The sequence below is a fragment of the Carassius gibelio genome, chromosome B14 (genome assembly GCF_023724105.1).
Source record: "Carassius gibelio isolate Cgi1373 ecotype wild population from Czech Republic chromosome B14, carGib1.2-hapl.c, whole genome shotgun sequence".
In the NCBI taxonomy this organism is placed as follows: Eukaryota; Metazoa; Chordata; class Actinopteri; order Cypriniformes; family Cyprinidae; genus Carassius; species Carassius gibelio.
Genome location: NC_068409.1, coordinates 15,317,619 through 15,334,164, shown reverse-complemented (window position 1 = coordinate 15,334,164; position 16,546 = coordinate 15,317,619). Strand labels below are relative to the sequence as shown.

At 37.5% G+C, this 16,546-nt stretch overlaps 1 protein-coding gene across 12 annotated transcripts in view; it reads right to left on the bottom strand.

Moving 5' to 3' along the window:
* Nucleotides 1–16,546, bottom strand: part of LOC127971467 (rap guanine nucleotide exchange factor 2-like) — a 103,943-nt gene that overhangs the window by 13,380 nt on the left and 74,017 nt on the right. For 7 of the 12 annotated variants that reach the window (XM_052574477.1, XM_052574483.1, XM_052574487.1 and 4 more), the window contains 15 exons: nt 16,069–16,200; nt 14,992–15,030; nt 9,232–9,409; nt 7,621–7,757; nt 6,741–6,899; nt 5,830–5,982; nt 4,587–4,751; nt 4,398–4,505; nt 4,115–4,318; nt 2,570–2,678; nt 2,097–2,373; nt 1,860–2,017; nt 1,405–1,419; nt 597–837; nt 110–496 (listed from right to left, as the gene is read on the bottom strand). In XM_052574477.1, the coding sequence (XP_052430437.1) occupies nt 110–496; nt 597–837; nt 1,405–1,419; nt 1,860–2,017; nt 2,097–2,373; nt 2,570–2,678; nt 4,115–4,318; nt 4,398–4,505; nt 4,587–4,751; nt 5,830–5,982; nt 6,741–6,899; nt 7,621–7,757; nt 9,232–9,409; nt 14,992–15,030; nt 16,069–16,200 (2,462 nt within the window). The remainder of the gene's footprint in view (nt 1–109; nt 497–596; nt 838–1,404; nt 1,420–1,859; nt 2,018–2,096; nt 2,374–2,569; nt 2,679–4,114; nt 4,319–4,397; nt 4,506–4,586; nt 4,752–5,829; nt 5,983–6,740; nt 6,900–7,620; nt 7,758–9,231; nt 9,410–14,991; nt 15,031–16,068; nt 16,201–16,546) is intronic. The other 5 variants (XM_052574482.1, XM_052574485.1, XM_052574484.1 and 2 more) reach the window with 3 other exon arrangements.

The window sequence follows — 16,546 nt, the reverse complement described above, 5'->3', positions numbered from 1 at the left end:
ACACAAAATGTCATTGTTAATTGGGACTCCAAAAAAATGTAACACACTTAAGAGGTCTTCAATTTAACCCTTAATTTTTTTTGCCTCTTAAAATGAAGCCTCTTTCTACCTGATGATGGCAAACATGGAGTTGAAGTTCTTGCACTCGCGGCAATGCAGTGCGATCTTTATGAAGTGCTTGATGATCTTCATGCGTTTGAGCTGGTTGGGCTCACGGACCACCTCTGTGGCCACCCAGAAGGTCTCCCGATTGATGGCATCCTCAAAGAGCTTGAGGCTGGGGGGTCCGGTTAGGCGAGTTTTCAGCTTGAACAGGTCATCAATATACTCTGTGGGCTCGATGGCACAGAACAGCTCAAATGCGCGCATGGACAGCTGGGTCGCCACTTCCACCGTGCTAAGCTGCAGCAGGCTAATATGGCTCTCCCTTAGCAGTTCCTGGGCATCTTCATCCGAGCACAGTGTCTCTGTCTCCATGTTGCTTTTCAGGTAGTACCTACATGTTAAACGAGAGGTCAACGGATATTCTGTGCGATCTGACACCATTATACTACAGAAAATTGAACAAAATGGCCACAAGGGCTCTAAGGCAGCACCTGCCACTCAGCTGGATCCTGTCAGCCAGTTTGGAGAGTTGCTCAGGGAGTCGCCGCTGCTTGATGACACCCTCAGGAGTGACTGACACTTCACACAACGAATATGCTTCAGGAGCAGCGGTCAAGGCAAACTCTCGGATGGCCTGAGCTACGACTTCTTTTGCTGTGGTGTCCTTCCCAATCATGATGTACCGACTTTGCTGGTCTGCCTTGAACACTCTCAATACCTGGTCTGACATGTCTAAAGAACAGAGGAATGGCTTAAACCCACATACTTAACCCTTTTATTAACCAACACCCAAGAATATAGTCTTCATCTAGGTGGAAACCACTTATGCGTTACCCATTTTACACCACATCTGAACTGTCACTTTCACACTTACTATGTTTAAGTCAGAATCTGAATTACAGTTTTGGACAATCAATGTAATTAATTTGCCTTTATTTATGTAAACATATATTTATGTATCTCTAAATCATCACTTAAACCTACTGACTTTAACATTAAACTATTAACAGGAGCTTTTTGCACATTTTTGATTGCACAGGTCAATCAATCTCTTGCTGCAACAAAACCTCTAGTGTGAAAGCAACATTCATTTGAACAACATTCATTTAACGAATTAATTTTGATGAACCCCACCAAATACAGTGTTTATAAATTAAGGGCTGATTGAGTACCGATTCGTTCTACATAAATTGAGATGGCAAAATCAATGTCAGAGCAGAGAAGTGCCCTGAAGAAGATTGTGATTAGGAAAATGAAAGTAGTTGAGGAACCTCTAAGAGGATAAGATCAAATACTTACTTATAGGGACTGCTTCTGAAAGAGGACATTCAGGACAGCATAAGCATCTTATTAAATATGCATGTACTGAGAATAAACTTCTGTGAAATGTTCTTTAGATCCCCCAAAGGTGAGCGCACAGTAAGACATTGCAATAATATTTTTAAACTATCCATTTAAAGATCTCAGCTGGGCTTTACTGACTCAACGTCTGTTCTCTCGTATAAAGGCTTTCTAACCTAGTAGAAAAAAATTATTGGATCAAATGATTATTGGCTTACCCAATCACTGAGAAAATGAAAGAATTGATAAAAATGATGTTCACCCCTTAAGACCAGCTTAAACCCACAGCCTAACCTTAACCCCTAAACCTAACCCTAGCATGAGAGTGGATGATTAGACTGTTGTTTCAGAACCAGCATCTATGTTAATGCAGTAAAATGTCTTACTTTGCTAAACCAGATTAAGTGTCTTACCAGGCTGGTTGTTGAAGTCGAGTATGCGATGGTGTGACTGCAGCAGGTCAGGGTTGCTTGATGAAAGGTTTCCACTTACAGGAAGGGCAGGAGGGATCTGCTTAGACTGCTTTAGCCCCACAATACTGTCATCCTGTGACTGTCCCACGCCAACATCACTGTGTACAAACCAGAAGAGTTATACACCACAGGGAACCAAATCACGAAGAGAGCTTTAATGCATCAAGCTCAGCTTACTTGTAAGGTTTGGGTGGAAGAATACTGGTCAGTGTTTTGTCAAAGATCTTCTTCAGCTTGTTTCTGCCACCTACGGTGTTGGCCTTGGCTTTCTTACTAGCTTTTTCAAGGCCCATGACCTGCTCCACATCCACAGCCAGGTCAGGGATGGAGTAGCGGCTGGCTTTCTTAATGTCCCCAATTTTGGGGATGTGAGGTGCCCCGTTCTTCCTGTCTGGCTCCTCCTCCTGTTCTAGCTCCTGGTCCTGGTCAGGCCTGGCCAGTAGCTCCTTAAACACTAAGAGCAGGGAACACAGCACAGGGACAATGAGTTTGACAATGCCATGTGACATTTTCAAGCAACAAACAGCCTTACAAAATGAACTACAGATACACTGTCCCTTACTGAAGATGAAAGAGAGCTGACTGGCAATTTGTGTTGGGTCTAAATAACAGTCTGTGCAGCTGTGGTTATTTCAGCCAGTGTAGCTTACCTAAGAGATTGGTTTTCACAGTAATGGACAGGTGCGTGTTGTTTTTGAGAATCTCGTTGGCTTTGGATAACGGCACATTTTCGAAGTTTTGTCCATTGACCTCTAGTAACTGGGAAAAAAAGATGGAAATCCAAAATCTCAATAAACATTGCAGCTGGAACAGCTGATAAATATACTTAAAACACAATGTTTTATTTCAGTACTTTCAGAACACAGAGTGCAGTTTGTAGTATAACATTTTACTTCATTACATTATCTCAGTGAGGTAAAGTATGCTGAGTTAATGTGACTTTGCTCTTAAAGTAATAGCAGCCAAATAACCTAATAATCCAGCTGCTATGATGTCTATTAATCAAAGAACAATAGAAAAAGTAGGAAATCAATAACATAATGAAATTATTAGCAATATGGAGACTATCTTCTCTAATACTGATCTAAAATTGATCGTAACATATAATCATTGTGGTTAATAGTGTTCACCATCTGTTCGATTACATGACATTAACTAACTGCTTGATTTTTAACCGTACATTTCTGCCATATGGACAACAACTTGAGACAGTCACCGCTGATAATGTATTACTAAATATAATGTAAAAACTTTAATTTTCTACAAAGCTGCTTTGCAATGATTTGGATCATGAAAAGCGGTACACAAATAAACTCGAATGGAATATCTGTAGCTTTAAGGATTCATCTATATTTACTTTAGTCCCTTTAGCCATAAAAAAAATATTTAACATTAAAAATATACTGTCTTTATGTTGTTTCTACATTAATTTGAAGATTGAATGTGAAATTATTTCAATCTAAAAATGTATTTAAAAACTATGATGCTAGGCAGGATTAATCCTGATTAATTGCAGAAAAAAAAGTGTAATTAAATAGTAATTTTTTTTTTGATTGATTGACAGCACTAATATATAGACAGACAGACAGATAGACAGATATTCATTGTCAAAGATGTCAAATGTTGCAACGGGAACCACCACATCTGTTAATTGGCTGTCAATAATCTCAAAACAGCCAAGTATCAGATGATTAGTATTCTAAACAATCACAATCCTCAAGTGGTTCATGGGGAGGGGGGAAAGATAGCTTTATAAGCCAAGTACCACAGTGAGTGAAGGGCAAAAGGAAACAGAGTGTCATACTCTATTCATCTAAAATCACATTTTCCGCTTATGTGAAGGAGGGAAGACATGGTGTGGCAGACATATTTAGACCACCGAACAAGTTCACAGGCTAAGATGTGTGAGCTTTTATCTTTGAACAACAAACTGAATAAAAAACAATATCATAAGATGAGGTTTTTGCTCTTCTTCCTTATGATTTCAGGCGGTATGCTCTCAGTGCTGTGACTAACCGCTTTCGCCGCTTGACAACAGCAATTACAAATGCTTTCACACAATGTTTCCCACCTCCAATCCCACAACTATTACTGCTGATAATGCCACAGCAAGTTGCTATTACAGTGTCAGTTTAACAAATACAACTATTTCTGTAGCCTTCTTCAGACTGTGCACGTTGCTGGTGTGACATTACCTGATCTCCTCGTTTAAGGCCGGCCTCTGCAGCTTTGCTGCCTGGCTCCACGCTGTCAATGAAAATGCGAAAGCCCTTCTCTGAACCCCCCAGCAGGGTGAAAGACAGGGGTGCTTCCCTCGAGGGTTTGGTCAGGGTCACCACCCGCAGCTTAGCTTTGGCAGCACATGCTATGTTTAACAGTCTTAGGTGCCCACACATTTTCTGGTTCAAAGAGAGGCATTACATGAGATTTTTGAGGTCAACTCACAAGATATCTAAGGTTTTATTGCAGACAACTGACCTCTCTGTCCAGATTGTACTCAAACTCCTCAAGAAAATGAGTCATTGCAGAGTCACCCTCAAAGTCGTTGAAGTGATTGTTCACCCACAGCAAGACTACCCGTGTAACCTGATGAAATATAATGTTACCAGTCATTCACCTCATTGAGCACTGATTGACTTAAAAGATTGCATAAGAGTGTTTATGTACCTTGTCCCTGAGGCTGGAGTCATGAAACCACTCCAACAGTTTCTTGCCTACCACCATGGGGCTTGGCAGGAAGGTGCGGTAGGTAAGCAGGAAGTCCTCGATGTAGGTGGGGTCCACCACTGAGTGCTCTTCTACAAGGTGCATGGTAAGACGCTCTGGTGTGCCCTGAAAAAGTGCATTTTTTATCCAGTTTCATTGCTGTTGGCCTATTTTCTACGAACTCCAATCATCAAGATATTGGACTCTTGAAATGCATTTGATATTCAGTCCATATATAGCTTTACTATGCTAAGCATATTTCCATGTTTAGAAATCAATAAACGGCTATGTTCAATGCTTCTGTGTAAATCAGGGCAAATGTCACATCAATCGAGAGTGCGAGTCAATGTTTCCTATTGAACGCAGTTTTTGCAGTGTGGCACATCTCATTGGATTCAATTCAGAACGCAAACTCACTCGAAAACAATATTTATTTTGGCCAAAGTGCCACAAAATAGAGTTGCAATTTATTATTAAATCTCGATGTGAGCTATCTGAGAAATTATTTATGTAAAAATGACAATTGTCTAGTTGGGAAGTGTATTTTCTGCAAACTGGTCTCATGATAAAAACGTACCTCTGGGATCTTTTTGAAAATTGCAAATACGTACCGCCATGTACTTTCCGTGACAAATTCGATGTGAAATGTCCACTGGGTGGCGCTAAAATAGTTTTTCCCCAGAAGAGATGAACGTACATATGGTACATTTTATGTGACGTTGCTTTTGTAGGTATCATCACAGTTTTGATTGTCTGTTTAGTGACGTTTTAAAATATCGAACCATCTGCACTACACCTAAACCAACCTGGTGTTACGAACTTAAGCGAATGTAATGTCAAAACGATATCATATCTTTTAGCTCTTTTATAGTGAGTCATGTTTTTGACGGGATTCGTAACCAAGGATTCCGCATCCTAAGTCCAATTCAGTGCTTGCTAAGCTACTGAGCAAGTTAGTAACATCCGGAAAGTGAAGCATATGGAGCTGTAATCATAGCTCATGCTCAGGTGCTCACTGTTTATCGCCTCTAGTGTGCATTTCAGTTGGAAACTGCAGTGATATGTACTTATTGGTAGGTATTTCACATCTTGCTAAAAAGTTCCCAGAGGTACACTTTCATCATGAGACATTTCTGAACATTTCTTTTCCTATGGGTGTGAAAAACACAATACTTGTCACACTCGGTCTGAGTTGGGTTCTTACTTTGATGACAATGTGCCCTTTCCTGGTGCCTGTGCGGTCTAGCTCACGGTGTTCCTTCACCATCACAATCTCACCCTCCTCTTCCACCTTCTGCATGTTTTTCTCCACTTGGTTAAGGATACAGCAGTATTCTTGCTGTGCTATGCAAACAAACTGACAGAGAGGAAATGAGAGCAAAAGTGAGCAAGCAGACACAAACCTAGAGGTAAAAGAAAATCACTTTTAAGATGCAGCAGTATTTTCAAATTATTTCCCCATGATAATTACACCAGCACACTGAAACAGAGACAAGATTTCATTATTGCTAAATTTTCACTAATCACCCCTATTATTCTCATGCTTAATGAATGGGCAGGACCACATCACTTCTGCACTAAATGAGACATTGCAAACAGCTAAAACAGGTTGGGCAAAGATAGGAGACAATCTTCTCCCTTTTTTATTTTGATCAAAAATGCATAGAAGAAAATAAAGCCTTACATAATTTGCATTGAGATATTATTTGCATCACAAATACATATAAATTTAATGCAAAAATATTTATATTGCTATTAAAACTATAATTTCTCAAGTTCAATTAGAGAGACTATTTATTTTGCAGAAAATGTTATGATGCAAATGGTTATTTTGTATGTATATATATATATATATATATATATATATATTCTTTTTTTTTTTTTTTTTTTTTGAGGGATATAGATTTTATATTTTTATTTGACACATTATAAGATAGTTTTGCCAAACTATATTCTGCACACTTCTGATAATCGCAGAATGCAATGTCACAATACAAAAACAGGCAACATTTTCTTTAGAGAATGAAACTATACATTCATATACAATGTGAAAATCTTTTTTTTTTTTGGGGCAGAAAATGTGAATAGTTGGCAGATTCTGGAAGGTTGACTCACCTGGCAGTCATCCACCTTGGTCTTCATCACCCCTTTCATGTACTCTTTCTCCATGGTGGGGGACACACCGAAGCTGTTGCCCATGCACAGGATTTCCGTCCGGCCATCTGGGTGCGTCACCTCCACTGAGCCGTTCAGAATCACAGACCACGAGTCAAGCTACAACAAAGGTACAATGACAGTAAGACAAAGGAGGACATGCTGTTTATTTTTAATAATGCATTACAATTTAAATCAGAGTCAGTTTGTATTATAAACCTTTGTGGTGAAATACAAAAATTGTGCACAAAGGACCTAACTGCTGGTTTTTTTTTTTTTTTGTTTTTTTTTTTGAGCTTTTGTAACATGTCATCACATTGAACTGTACAAGCTTCAAGCTCTGTCCTGCTTTCAATTATATGGACGCATTAGGGGGGAAAATGGCTCTTTTTGGCATGTCAATACTGAAGTAAGGAGATAAGTGATCCCCGCTGTACCGCGGGCATCTTGTAATCTCAAGGTGCTGAATGCTGGCATCCATTCAGGTTTAACAGTGCAGAAGCTGAATGGCTGATATGCTGTGATGAAAAGAAAGAATGGGATGGCAGTATGTGTAAGCAAAGCCACAGAATCAAGATTAGCATGAGACTGAAGTGAAAGCTGGTGAAAATTTAAAGGTGAAAGACATAACTTCAAAAAAGAGACAGGATTAGGGTTAAATAAATATCTAAAATGGGATTAGTGTAAAAAGCTAGACTAACAGCTATCGATGTAGAAAAAATACATTGTATGTACTATATATCCTATATGTGATAGGTCAAACCATATAAGTTAAAGGTTAAACTGTGGCTTCATATAAAGGTTAATGCTACTGGCTCATGTCTTGGTAAGTCTGACCGACCTCTTCGCCATCATTAAGGACGACTGTGCCGGCCCGTTCCACCACAGCGAACACCATGACAGCACAAAGCTCCCTCCTGACAGACATGGTCATGTTGGCAAAGGCCGGTAGCTGGTGCATGAACTCCAACAGTTGCTCTGAAGAAACAGGGTGAGAAACAAGAAGTTTAGGTCACATTTAAGACTAAGTGAGATGCATGAGTCTTTGAAAGTCTTTCATTGATATTTGTTCTCTCTATCAGATGTTCTTCCCACCTGGAGAACGGAAAAACATTCTTTCCATGGCTATAAAAATAACAGCAACCAAGCATCAAATGCATTATTAATACAAAGCTATTTCTGAGAACCAGCTAATCCTGCTATGCAATATACAGGACATATCATACATGACAAAATCCATTTGCACAGTAACCAAGAATGAAACAGGATATCATTTCTTCCATTATGGACACTTCCCAGGGGGTTTTATTAAAACAAATAGTTATTATTATTATTATTATTATTATTATTATTATTACTATTATTATTATTATTATTTTTTTTTGTCTTTGTCCAAATCCACATTTATATTTGTATTTATATTTATATTATTTTATTCAACCAGATGCTAAATATTCAACATTGAAATTTAAAATGAAAATATTATTGAATTTCACAACTTAAATTTGGAAAAAGTAAAACAAATAGTATATATCACAATTTATCATTTTTAGCCAAATTACAACTTTCCCTCTATTGTTTTCATTGAGATCAAATTCAAGACATGCAATGTGGAAAGAAAACCTGAGAAATAATCAATAAAATGCCATTTTCACCACAGGATGTTATTAAATACAATACATCATTTGCGATGTGGCTGAAATGAAAGGAATACTGACAGAAAAATAACAATTCTACTCTGTATATGTACATAAACGCTGTTGGAAAATGACAGCAGGCAAATTAAATAAACTAGTGAGCATGTGAAAAGTGTTTCAATAATAATAAAGTCCAGAGGGCCAAAATAGCTCAAATAGAATCAATTTCTATATATATAGCAAGTTTGCCTTTCTCTTTTTGCATGTGTGCTGACCCTTTTGATGCATGGAACATCGTACATTTAACCTCTTGTATCCATTTATTGCAATGTAATCATTATTTTACAATCAATATGATTTACTGGAACCGGCCAGCAAGTTAATAGTTTTTCTTTCCATGCTCGACAGGCCAACCAAATCAAGTATTTGGCTTCAGCTAGTGTGACAGGGCTGTCCAAAGCCCGGAGTGGTTGAGTTTATATCGAGGAGAGTGAAGACAAGAGAGTTTGGATTTTGTTCCCTGCCCGTGGCCTGTCTGGGTGCTCGGTGACCTGTGCTTAGCACGGCACTACTGAAGCGTAGCTGTTGATGTGGCTCAGCCAATCAAATTTTAATGTGCTCGGCTGAGAGGGTGACCTAGAAAAAAAACAACACGTCTCCCCCTCATGCTTTCCTTTTGTAGTCTCCCCGACCTTTTGTTGCCTTGCTTTCCTGGTAAATAATTTCAGCGCTTTCAAGAATCTCCTCTTTCTTCCTCAAGCAAACTCTGGTGTTTGAAACATGTTCTAGCGTGATGGTTTAAGCTAACCGCTCACCTATGTCATCATCCGTTCGGTCCATGGGGTCTTTCTCCAGGCAGTCTCGGACAATGTCTCGACTCATGAGGGGATCGGAGGCACGTTCGATATCTTCCTCATCGTCATCCTCCTCGGAGTCAACGGCTGTTTCGGGCAGGCCACTGAGGTCCATGTCGCAGGGCTCACTCTCGGTGGCCTGTGGGTCAGAAACCTTTGTTCAGTCAATCATAGAAAGGCATGTCGGATACTTTTTTAGTTTTAGATTTGCACATCGCTGTGGTGTTTCTAAATTAATAGCATGAACCCTGGAGCTGATCACAGACTTAAAATCTAACATGTTTCAGAAGCTAGTAGCAAAAAAAGACAAAATTATCAATACTAAGATTCAAGGCTAAAGAAACCAGTATGTTTTTCCATTAACTCCAAATTAAAAAGAAAATGGAAGCAGAGCACATGACTGGAAAACCAAAACAAACCAACGAAACATATTAAAATACGCTGGTGAAAATACAACCAAACTCTCACCCAGCACTGCGACATGGCCCAACTTGACAAGGTAGGCAACCAAAGAAACAGCCATCCAATTGTGTACACCACATTTTCCCATCACAACCAACCCTTAGTCGCTCTCACCTTGCTGAGGAGTCCCAGCAATGCTCTCTTCCTCCCTGAAACAGCCCACAATGATGCCTTGACCAAATGCTTGCAGAAGCTGGGTCCTAGCCGCATCTTTAGAGCTTAGGCTTCCAGCTACTTTTAATTTTTCAGCCCCTCGATCTTGGCTCACACAAACGCATGTCATTTCGACTTAAATGACCTGTATTACTCATCAAATATTCAGACGGTGCTGAAAGCAGCCACTCAGAGTGCGAACTGGGCGGAGCGATGTGAGGCTGGACTCTTTTTTTTAGGGTGGGGACAGGGGAGTGGGGGAGGATGGTCATGTGGAAGGTGGCAAAATCCACTAATATAAAACAAGAGGGCTATCCATCACATAAGGAATCCTCTTAAAGAGGTCTAAACTACCTGTGAGAATGGATCACCGAAAAATATTTGTAATTTTTTTTATTTATTATAAAATCATGTTTTAATTTGTTATTCACTAAAATCTTGGGAAGGGAGTCTAATTATTGAATTTTTTTTTTTTTTAAATCACATCTGATTCAATTCACAAAACCAGCCTGAACAATTGATTTAATAATTGGACTGATCTAGTTCTCAATGTGAATTCAATGACTCACTGTTCTGGGGTCTCATTTATAAAACTCTCTGTAGATTTCATCCTAAAAGTGTATGTATGCACGAAAGCTAGATTTTGCATACGCACAAAAGTTTTCAGATTTATAAAACCATTAGTACTCCAGAACCTGCTCAAAAATCCCTCTATAAATCCCATTCAGGAGAAGATTGTGTAGACGTGCACCTTCCACCCAGACTTCTCCGCAAAATCACCATATATGGAGCTTACAACACCTTGTTTTACTATACATAACCTCATCTGTATATCATATTCATGCATATCCTTATCCACGTGACACCATATTTAACACTGTTAAATACAAGACATTAAGGAAATATGAGATATGGCCTATAAATGGCATTTTTACCATACACACTTTTTATTGCTAAAAATAATCCAGTATCCTTTATGTTTTATAATATATAAAAATAAAAATCCATAAAAACAAAACGGTTTAAAATAGTTCTCAGATAAATATTTTATTATATTTCTAAATTCGTATAATTTTTGTTAACTTTTGCGTAATTACTTTATTTTCAGTGCTTATCCCCATTAATTAGAGTGGAATATTTAATGTAAATGTGATTTTAAGATTTTAAAATCTTTGCTTGCTTCATTTCCTACTAAAAAGAGTGTGTACGCATGGTCTAGAATGTCCGCAAGGTGAGTACATATTTATGCCAAGTTTATTTTTTATAAATTCCGATATGTGCATGGAAAATTGCGCACGCTATTTTATGTGTACGTAAAATTTATAAAGGAGACCCCTGGTCACAGCAGTTAACAGCTCACTAAAAGTTATTAACAAATTAATTGAAAGAAAATAGCTTACATTTTTAACTGTTCCTCACAAAAAAAAAAAAATAATAAAAAAAAATTAATTAATTAATAAAAATAAAAAAACCTCCATAAAATGTGCTGCACACATCTGAATATTTGGCTTGAAATGTTCTGGAACAGTGTTGTAAATACAACTTAACCACTGATTTCTAGTTGTGTCCTCTTGTGTCTCTACAACATGGCATCAGCAGCAACAGCGAGTTTAGACAAGGCGATTTAGGGGGGCATGGACGAGTCTAAACTTTTATTAAGAATATCTCTGTGGGTTTGAGACTTTAGTCTTTGCAACTTTAGGGATCTTATTTATTCACGAACAGCTTGTAACGCTCCAAAGAGAAAGGAAAACTTGAAATCACATCATATGACCCCCAAGAAAGTCATGCAGGTTTGGAACAACTAGTGAATGAAGAAAGAATTTCTATTTTGGGTTAACTGTTCCTTTAAGGACATAAATCCTGCTGAAAACCTCCAAGCCTGATAAGACCATGGCATCCATCTGTCCCAGAGATCAGACTGGAGTTAAAATATGAACACAGGTCTATCAGCAGTTATTTTAAAACTACAATTATAGACAATCTCAAATGCCGCAGGAAACCCCAGTATTCCCTGCTCTCAAATATGAATTATATATGCATTCCCAAAGCAGCAAGTCACTGGACCATGACAACTGAAATCTATGAGCTTAAACAACAGCGATCCTGTTGAGGAAATGTATCAATGACTGTTGATTAATGCGGTTTCAAGATCTTAAAATCAATACACTAAGCAATCACCCATTACCTGAACCTTTTGGGATTTACATTACATCACTTTTTTTATCCAGACACTGTTAAGCTGATGACTCACTCCAGATCATTAAGTCTCAGGCAGATAGGCTGGAAGAAACCAAGCATCACGCTCGGGTCATATCTTGACAAACCAACATGCAAAAAGTTTCACTGATGTACTTTGACAAGAATCAAACACCACCAATGATGCATGCAGAGTCGAGCCAGCTTCCCTTATGAAAACCATTTAACAGCTAATCAGTGTAGACAAACACAGGGGCTGTTAATACATTCTAGCCGATGAAGGACCTGATTTATCTTTCAAATTGCCATGTCTGGTGCGATCTATAGCACTGTTTGGGCGGCTAAGAGGAGCGTGAAGGGAACATTAATTTTTTAGCAGGGCTATTCTTGGATCAATGCTTTCAAGTCTCCCTGAAGAACCTGTATCATTATTTATTCAATTGTTTAAAAAAAGTGACTGCTTTGACAGCCACATTGAGGATATGGCCATTACTCTAAACAAAAAACACCAAAAGATACCCACATACAGTGGGGTCCAAAAGTGAGACCACTAGTGCTACTAAATGCACTTTTTTTTCATTAAAACTTTAAGATTAACTTGCAGTAATATTTTACTTGATTACTGTTTTTAATTTATTTTTGAACAAATGAACAAGTCACAAGAGCCTGTGCAGGACTCTAGTCCAACGGGTGACCCCGCAAATTTTTCTGAAACAGGTGAAAAATATCCAACTGTGATGGATACGGGTGCGGGTCGGGCGGACACAGGGGAAACACGGGTCTAAACACGGGTTCAAAACAGTCACATGCAAACGTAAAAATAGGCCTAAGTTCAACTTTTAAAAAATCACTACCACGCGAATGGCTGCATGAGTCATTAGTTAACAGACGTAAAAGATCAGCCAGCTGTTTTTTTTCTCTTTGTTTTTGTTTTCCGTTTATATATATATATACATACAGAATCTGAATTAAAATGTGTTTGATTTAAGCCTATTTCAAAATTTGTGTCATAAAATTATATCGCGCATACAGCTCAACTAACGCGATAGTTATAAAGGTGTTTAAACAACAATACACTTCCACTTGCATGTATTTGACAATCGGAATATCAGATATTTCATTCCATAGCTAACACATTTGTGAATATTGGCCTAATCTAGGCTATCCAGCATTGTTGTTGTTTTTTTTAATTGCTTCTGAAAATGACTTTGTGCAGCTCATTCACATGTGCGCTCTGGTGCAGATCTGCCTCTTGCGATGCTCAGCTGTGAACGATTTAAAAATGGGTGCGTTCGACTTAAAGCACAACCTTACCTCAGACGGTGGTATGATTCGCTCTTTTGTTGTTCCGTTTTCTTTCAGGATCAAAAATACAACAAATGAAAGCATTTATCTGTATTTCCGACTGATGAGAACTATGCATATACATTCATAAATCAGTCAATTTTGTATTTTATTATGAGTTATTTTATTCTAATGTGATCAGTACCAAAGATAATGTGATGGACCAAAGAGCACATATTTCGACATTTGTAGTAAAACCGTGAAATATAAATTCAATATATCGAAACGTCTGCTTATATACTCCATTAATAAAGGAGTCCAGACATTGGAAAAATATCAGTCCACATGCGTTTCATATTTAATATGAGGGAAATAGACCTGCATGCAGGCGTGACACAAAAAATATTTAACTTTTAGGTAGCAAAATATTTTTTAATAATTCTGTCAATTACACTAAGGTTATGACATTGTCTGCTATATATTTGCTTCTTATTTATTTAATACGGGCAATTGATTGATAAAACATTGATCAAAATTGAAATAAAAAGTATAAAAAATTAATATCTTTTAAAAAGAGTTTTCCATAAATAACTTCTGTATGACCTGGCAATAAAATTCGAAAAAAGTGTGTCTAATGCTTAACTGATTCGATTTCGGGTACGGGTCGGGTGTCGGTTCTATTTTAAGCGGGTCGGGTCGGATGCGAATTTTAAGTAGTGCTGCTGTCGGAAAACGGGTCGGATGCGGTTTTAAGCACTGCGGGTACAGGTGGGTGCGGATTTACAAAATCGGACCCGTACAGCTATGTAGCCTGTGCATTGCAGTTATTTTTACCCCATGGGTATGGGATGATCTTTTTTCTGTTTACGTCTTATTGGTTTTAGTAATAGGCAATATGATATATATTTCATAGCCCTAACCATAACCCTAACTGTATTGAAAATATAAACTGTATTAAAAACAATAATTAAAAATTAACCATTCTAAAATTAAATAATATAATTATATACAGCAGTTAATTAGCTTAACTTTAAGCGGAAACATGAATCAAATAATGTGCATCTTGTGCATCAACAAATGCAATCAGAATTTAGATTTAAAACCATCCCATTTATATAGACAACATTTCATGTAGTCTGCTCTTGTTTTACAAGCTGTGGATCGGAGGGAGAGTTGCGGAGAATTGTAGTAAAGCGAGGTGTAGAGCAGGGAGATCACAACCTTTTTTCCCCGAGGACACTGTCCAGCTGTTAATAAGCCATTAACAGATGGCCATAAGTCCAGGATCACGGACACTGCATAAACTGAATTATGTCCCATACACCTTTGCACATGGCCTGCCGCAAAACATCTTTAATCCGCAAACACATCACACAAGGAAATCAATTAAACAGCCAGGCAAATACCAAGCCAAACACTATTAATAAGATTAATGGAGGCAAACATACACATTTTATAGACTGGCACAGATATAATAGGGAAAATGGGGTTCTTCGGTTTAATGTCATTGGCTCAGTTTCACAGGTCATTGACTCAGGTTTAGTTATAGTGACAAATGTTTGTTTAGTGACAGAAATGTTGGGTTTGATTACTATGGAGCATGCATACTGATAAAATATGTACCTTAAATGCACTTGAGTAAGATGATTTGGATAAAAGCATCTGCCAAATGAATAAAACGTAAATGAAAGTAACGCATAAAGAGGGATGAAAATTGCATGCACATTAAAAAAATGGTTTGTTTGAAATAAATTAATTTAATTTATTCAACAAGGACACATTAATCAAAAGTGACATTTATAATATTTATATTGTTTTAAATAAATGCTATAAGACTTTATGTTCATTAAAGAATCCTAAAAAGCACAACTGCTTTTACCATTGATGGTAATAAACAATGTTTTTGATCACCAAATCTGCAAATTAAAATGATTTCTGAAGGATCATGTGACACGGGAGTAATGATGCAAAAAATTCAGCTTTGCCATCACAGGAATCAACTACATTTTAACATATATTTAACATATATTTTAACATAACCTTTTAATAGCAATTATTTTAAATAGCTCTTAAATTTTAAAATTTTGCCAAATTATTACTGATATTACTGTATTTAGATCCAATAAATGCAGCATGGATGCAATAAGAGACTATTTTCGAAAAAGTTAGTGACACCAATCTTTTTATCAGTATTGAATATATTGTATATATTATATAACTATATATAATATATTTCATGGTTAGAACATAATGCATATCATAGAGGGTTACTCTATTGTATGCATTATGTTCTAACCATGAAATATATTGTTCAAAGTAAGTTTTACATTAAATAGCTTCAATTAACCAAATCAAAAAAGATTTTTGGAAAAAAATTTCTATAAAACAACAATATGTATACTGTACATACATGTACATGTGTATATATCTCGCTTAACTTACATGGTTACTACAAACTATTCACAGAGCAGTGAGACTGTTTAGCCATTTGAACCTCCTATTGGGTTACCAAGAAATCAAGCTGTTTTATGAGTAAACTATTATTTTATTATTTCTATCTGCATGAGTCATTGCAGCAGAAAACAGTAAAAACGGTTGACTGCTGTCAGTTCAGATCGTAACGTATGTGTCACATTGTAATGGATGGCATTTTCCCAAAGCTGCTACTCCTTCAATACCCAAAAACTAGGTGTTTGTTACCTGGTAAATGTCCGACAGGCTGCTGCTCCCAGAATCACTGGTGATGCTACATCCTGAGTGGCTGGAGGAAACGTGTGTCACCTGCGGGTGAATCCCGTCTGCAAGGTGCAATCTGCTGAAGTCTGCCGGCAGCTGCATATGGAGACAAACAAACCGAGCGTCAGGATTACATTGGACCATAATGATCTATAAGCAACCTGCAATCCAGATAATAACCATGATAGTTAATCAATAATTTACCCAAATTTTTGACCATATATACATATACCATGGCTTCAAAGCAAACAGATGCAAAAGTGCTGATTTGAACTTCATTGGACTTCCAAATGTCACAGATCACAGTTTGTCTTGCCAGTTAAAGTTCAAAGTAATGTCAGTTTTGTGGAAAGCTGCAGTCCACTACGCTATCATTTATTCATCACACCTGCAGTCTGATGTTTCTGATATGGCTCCTCTCAATGATTTTTTTGGTGAATGC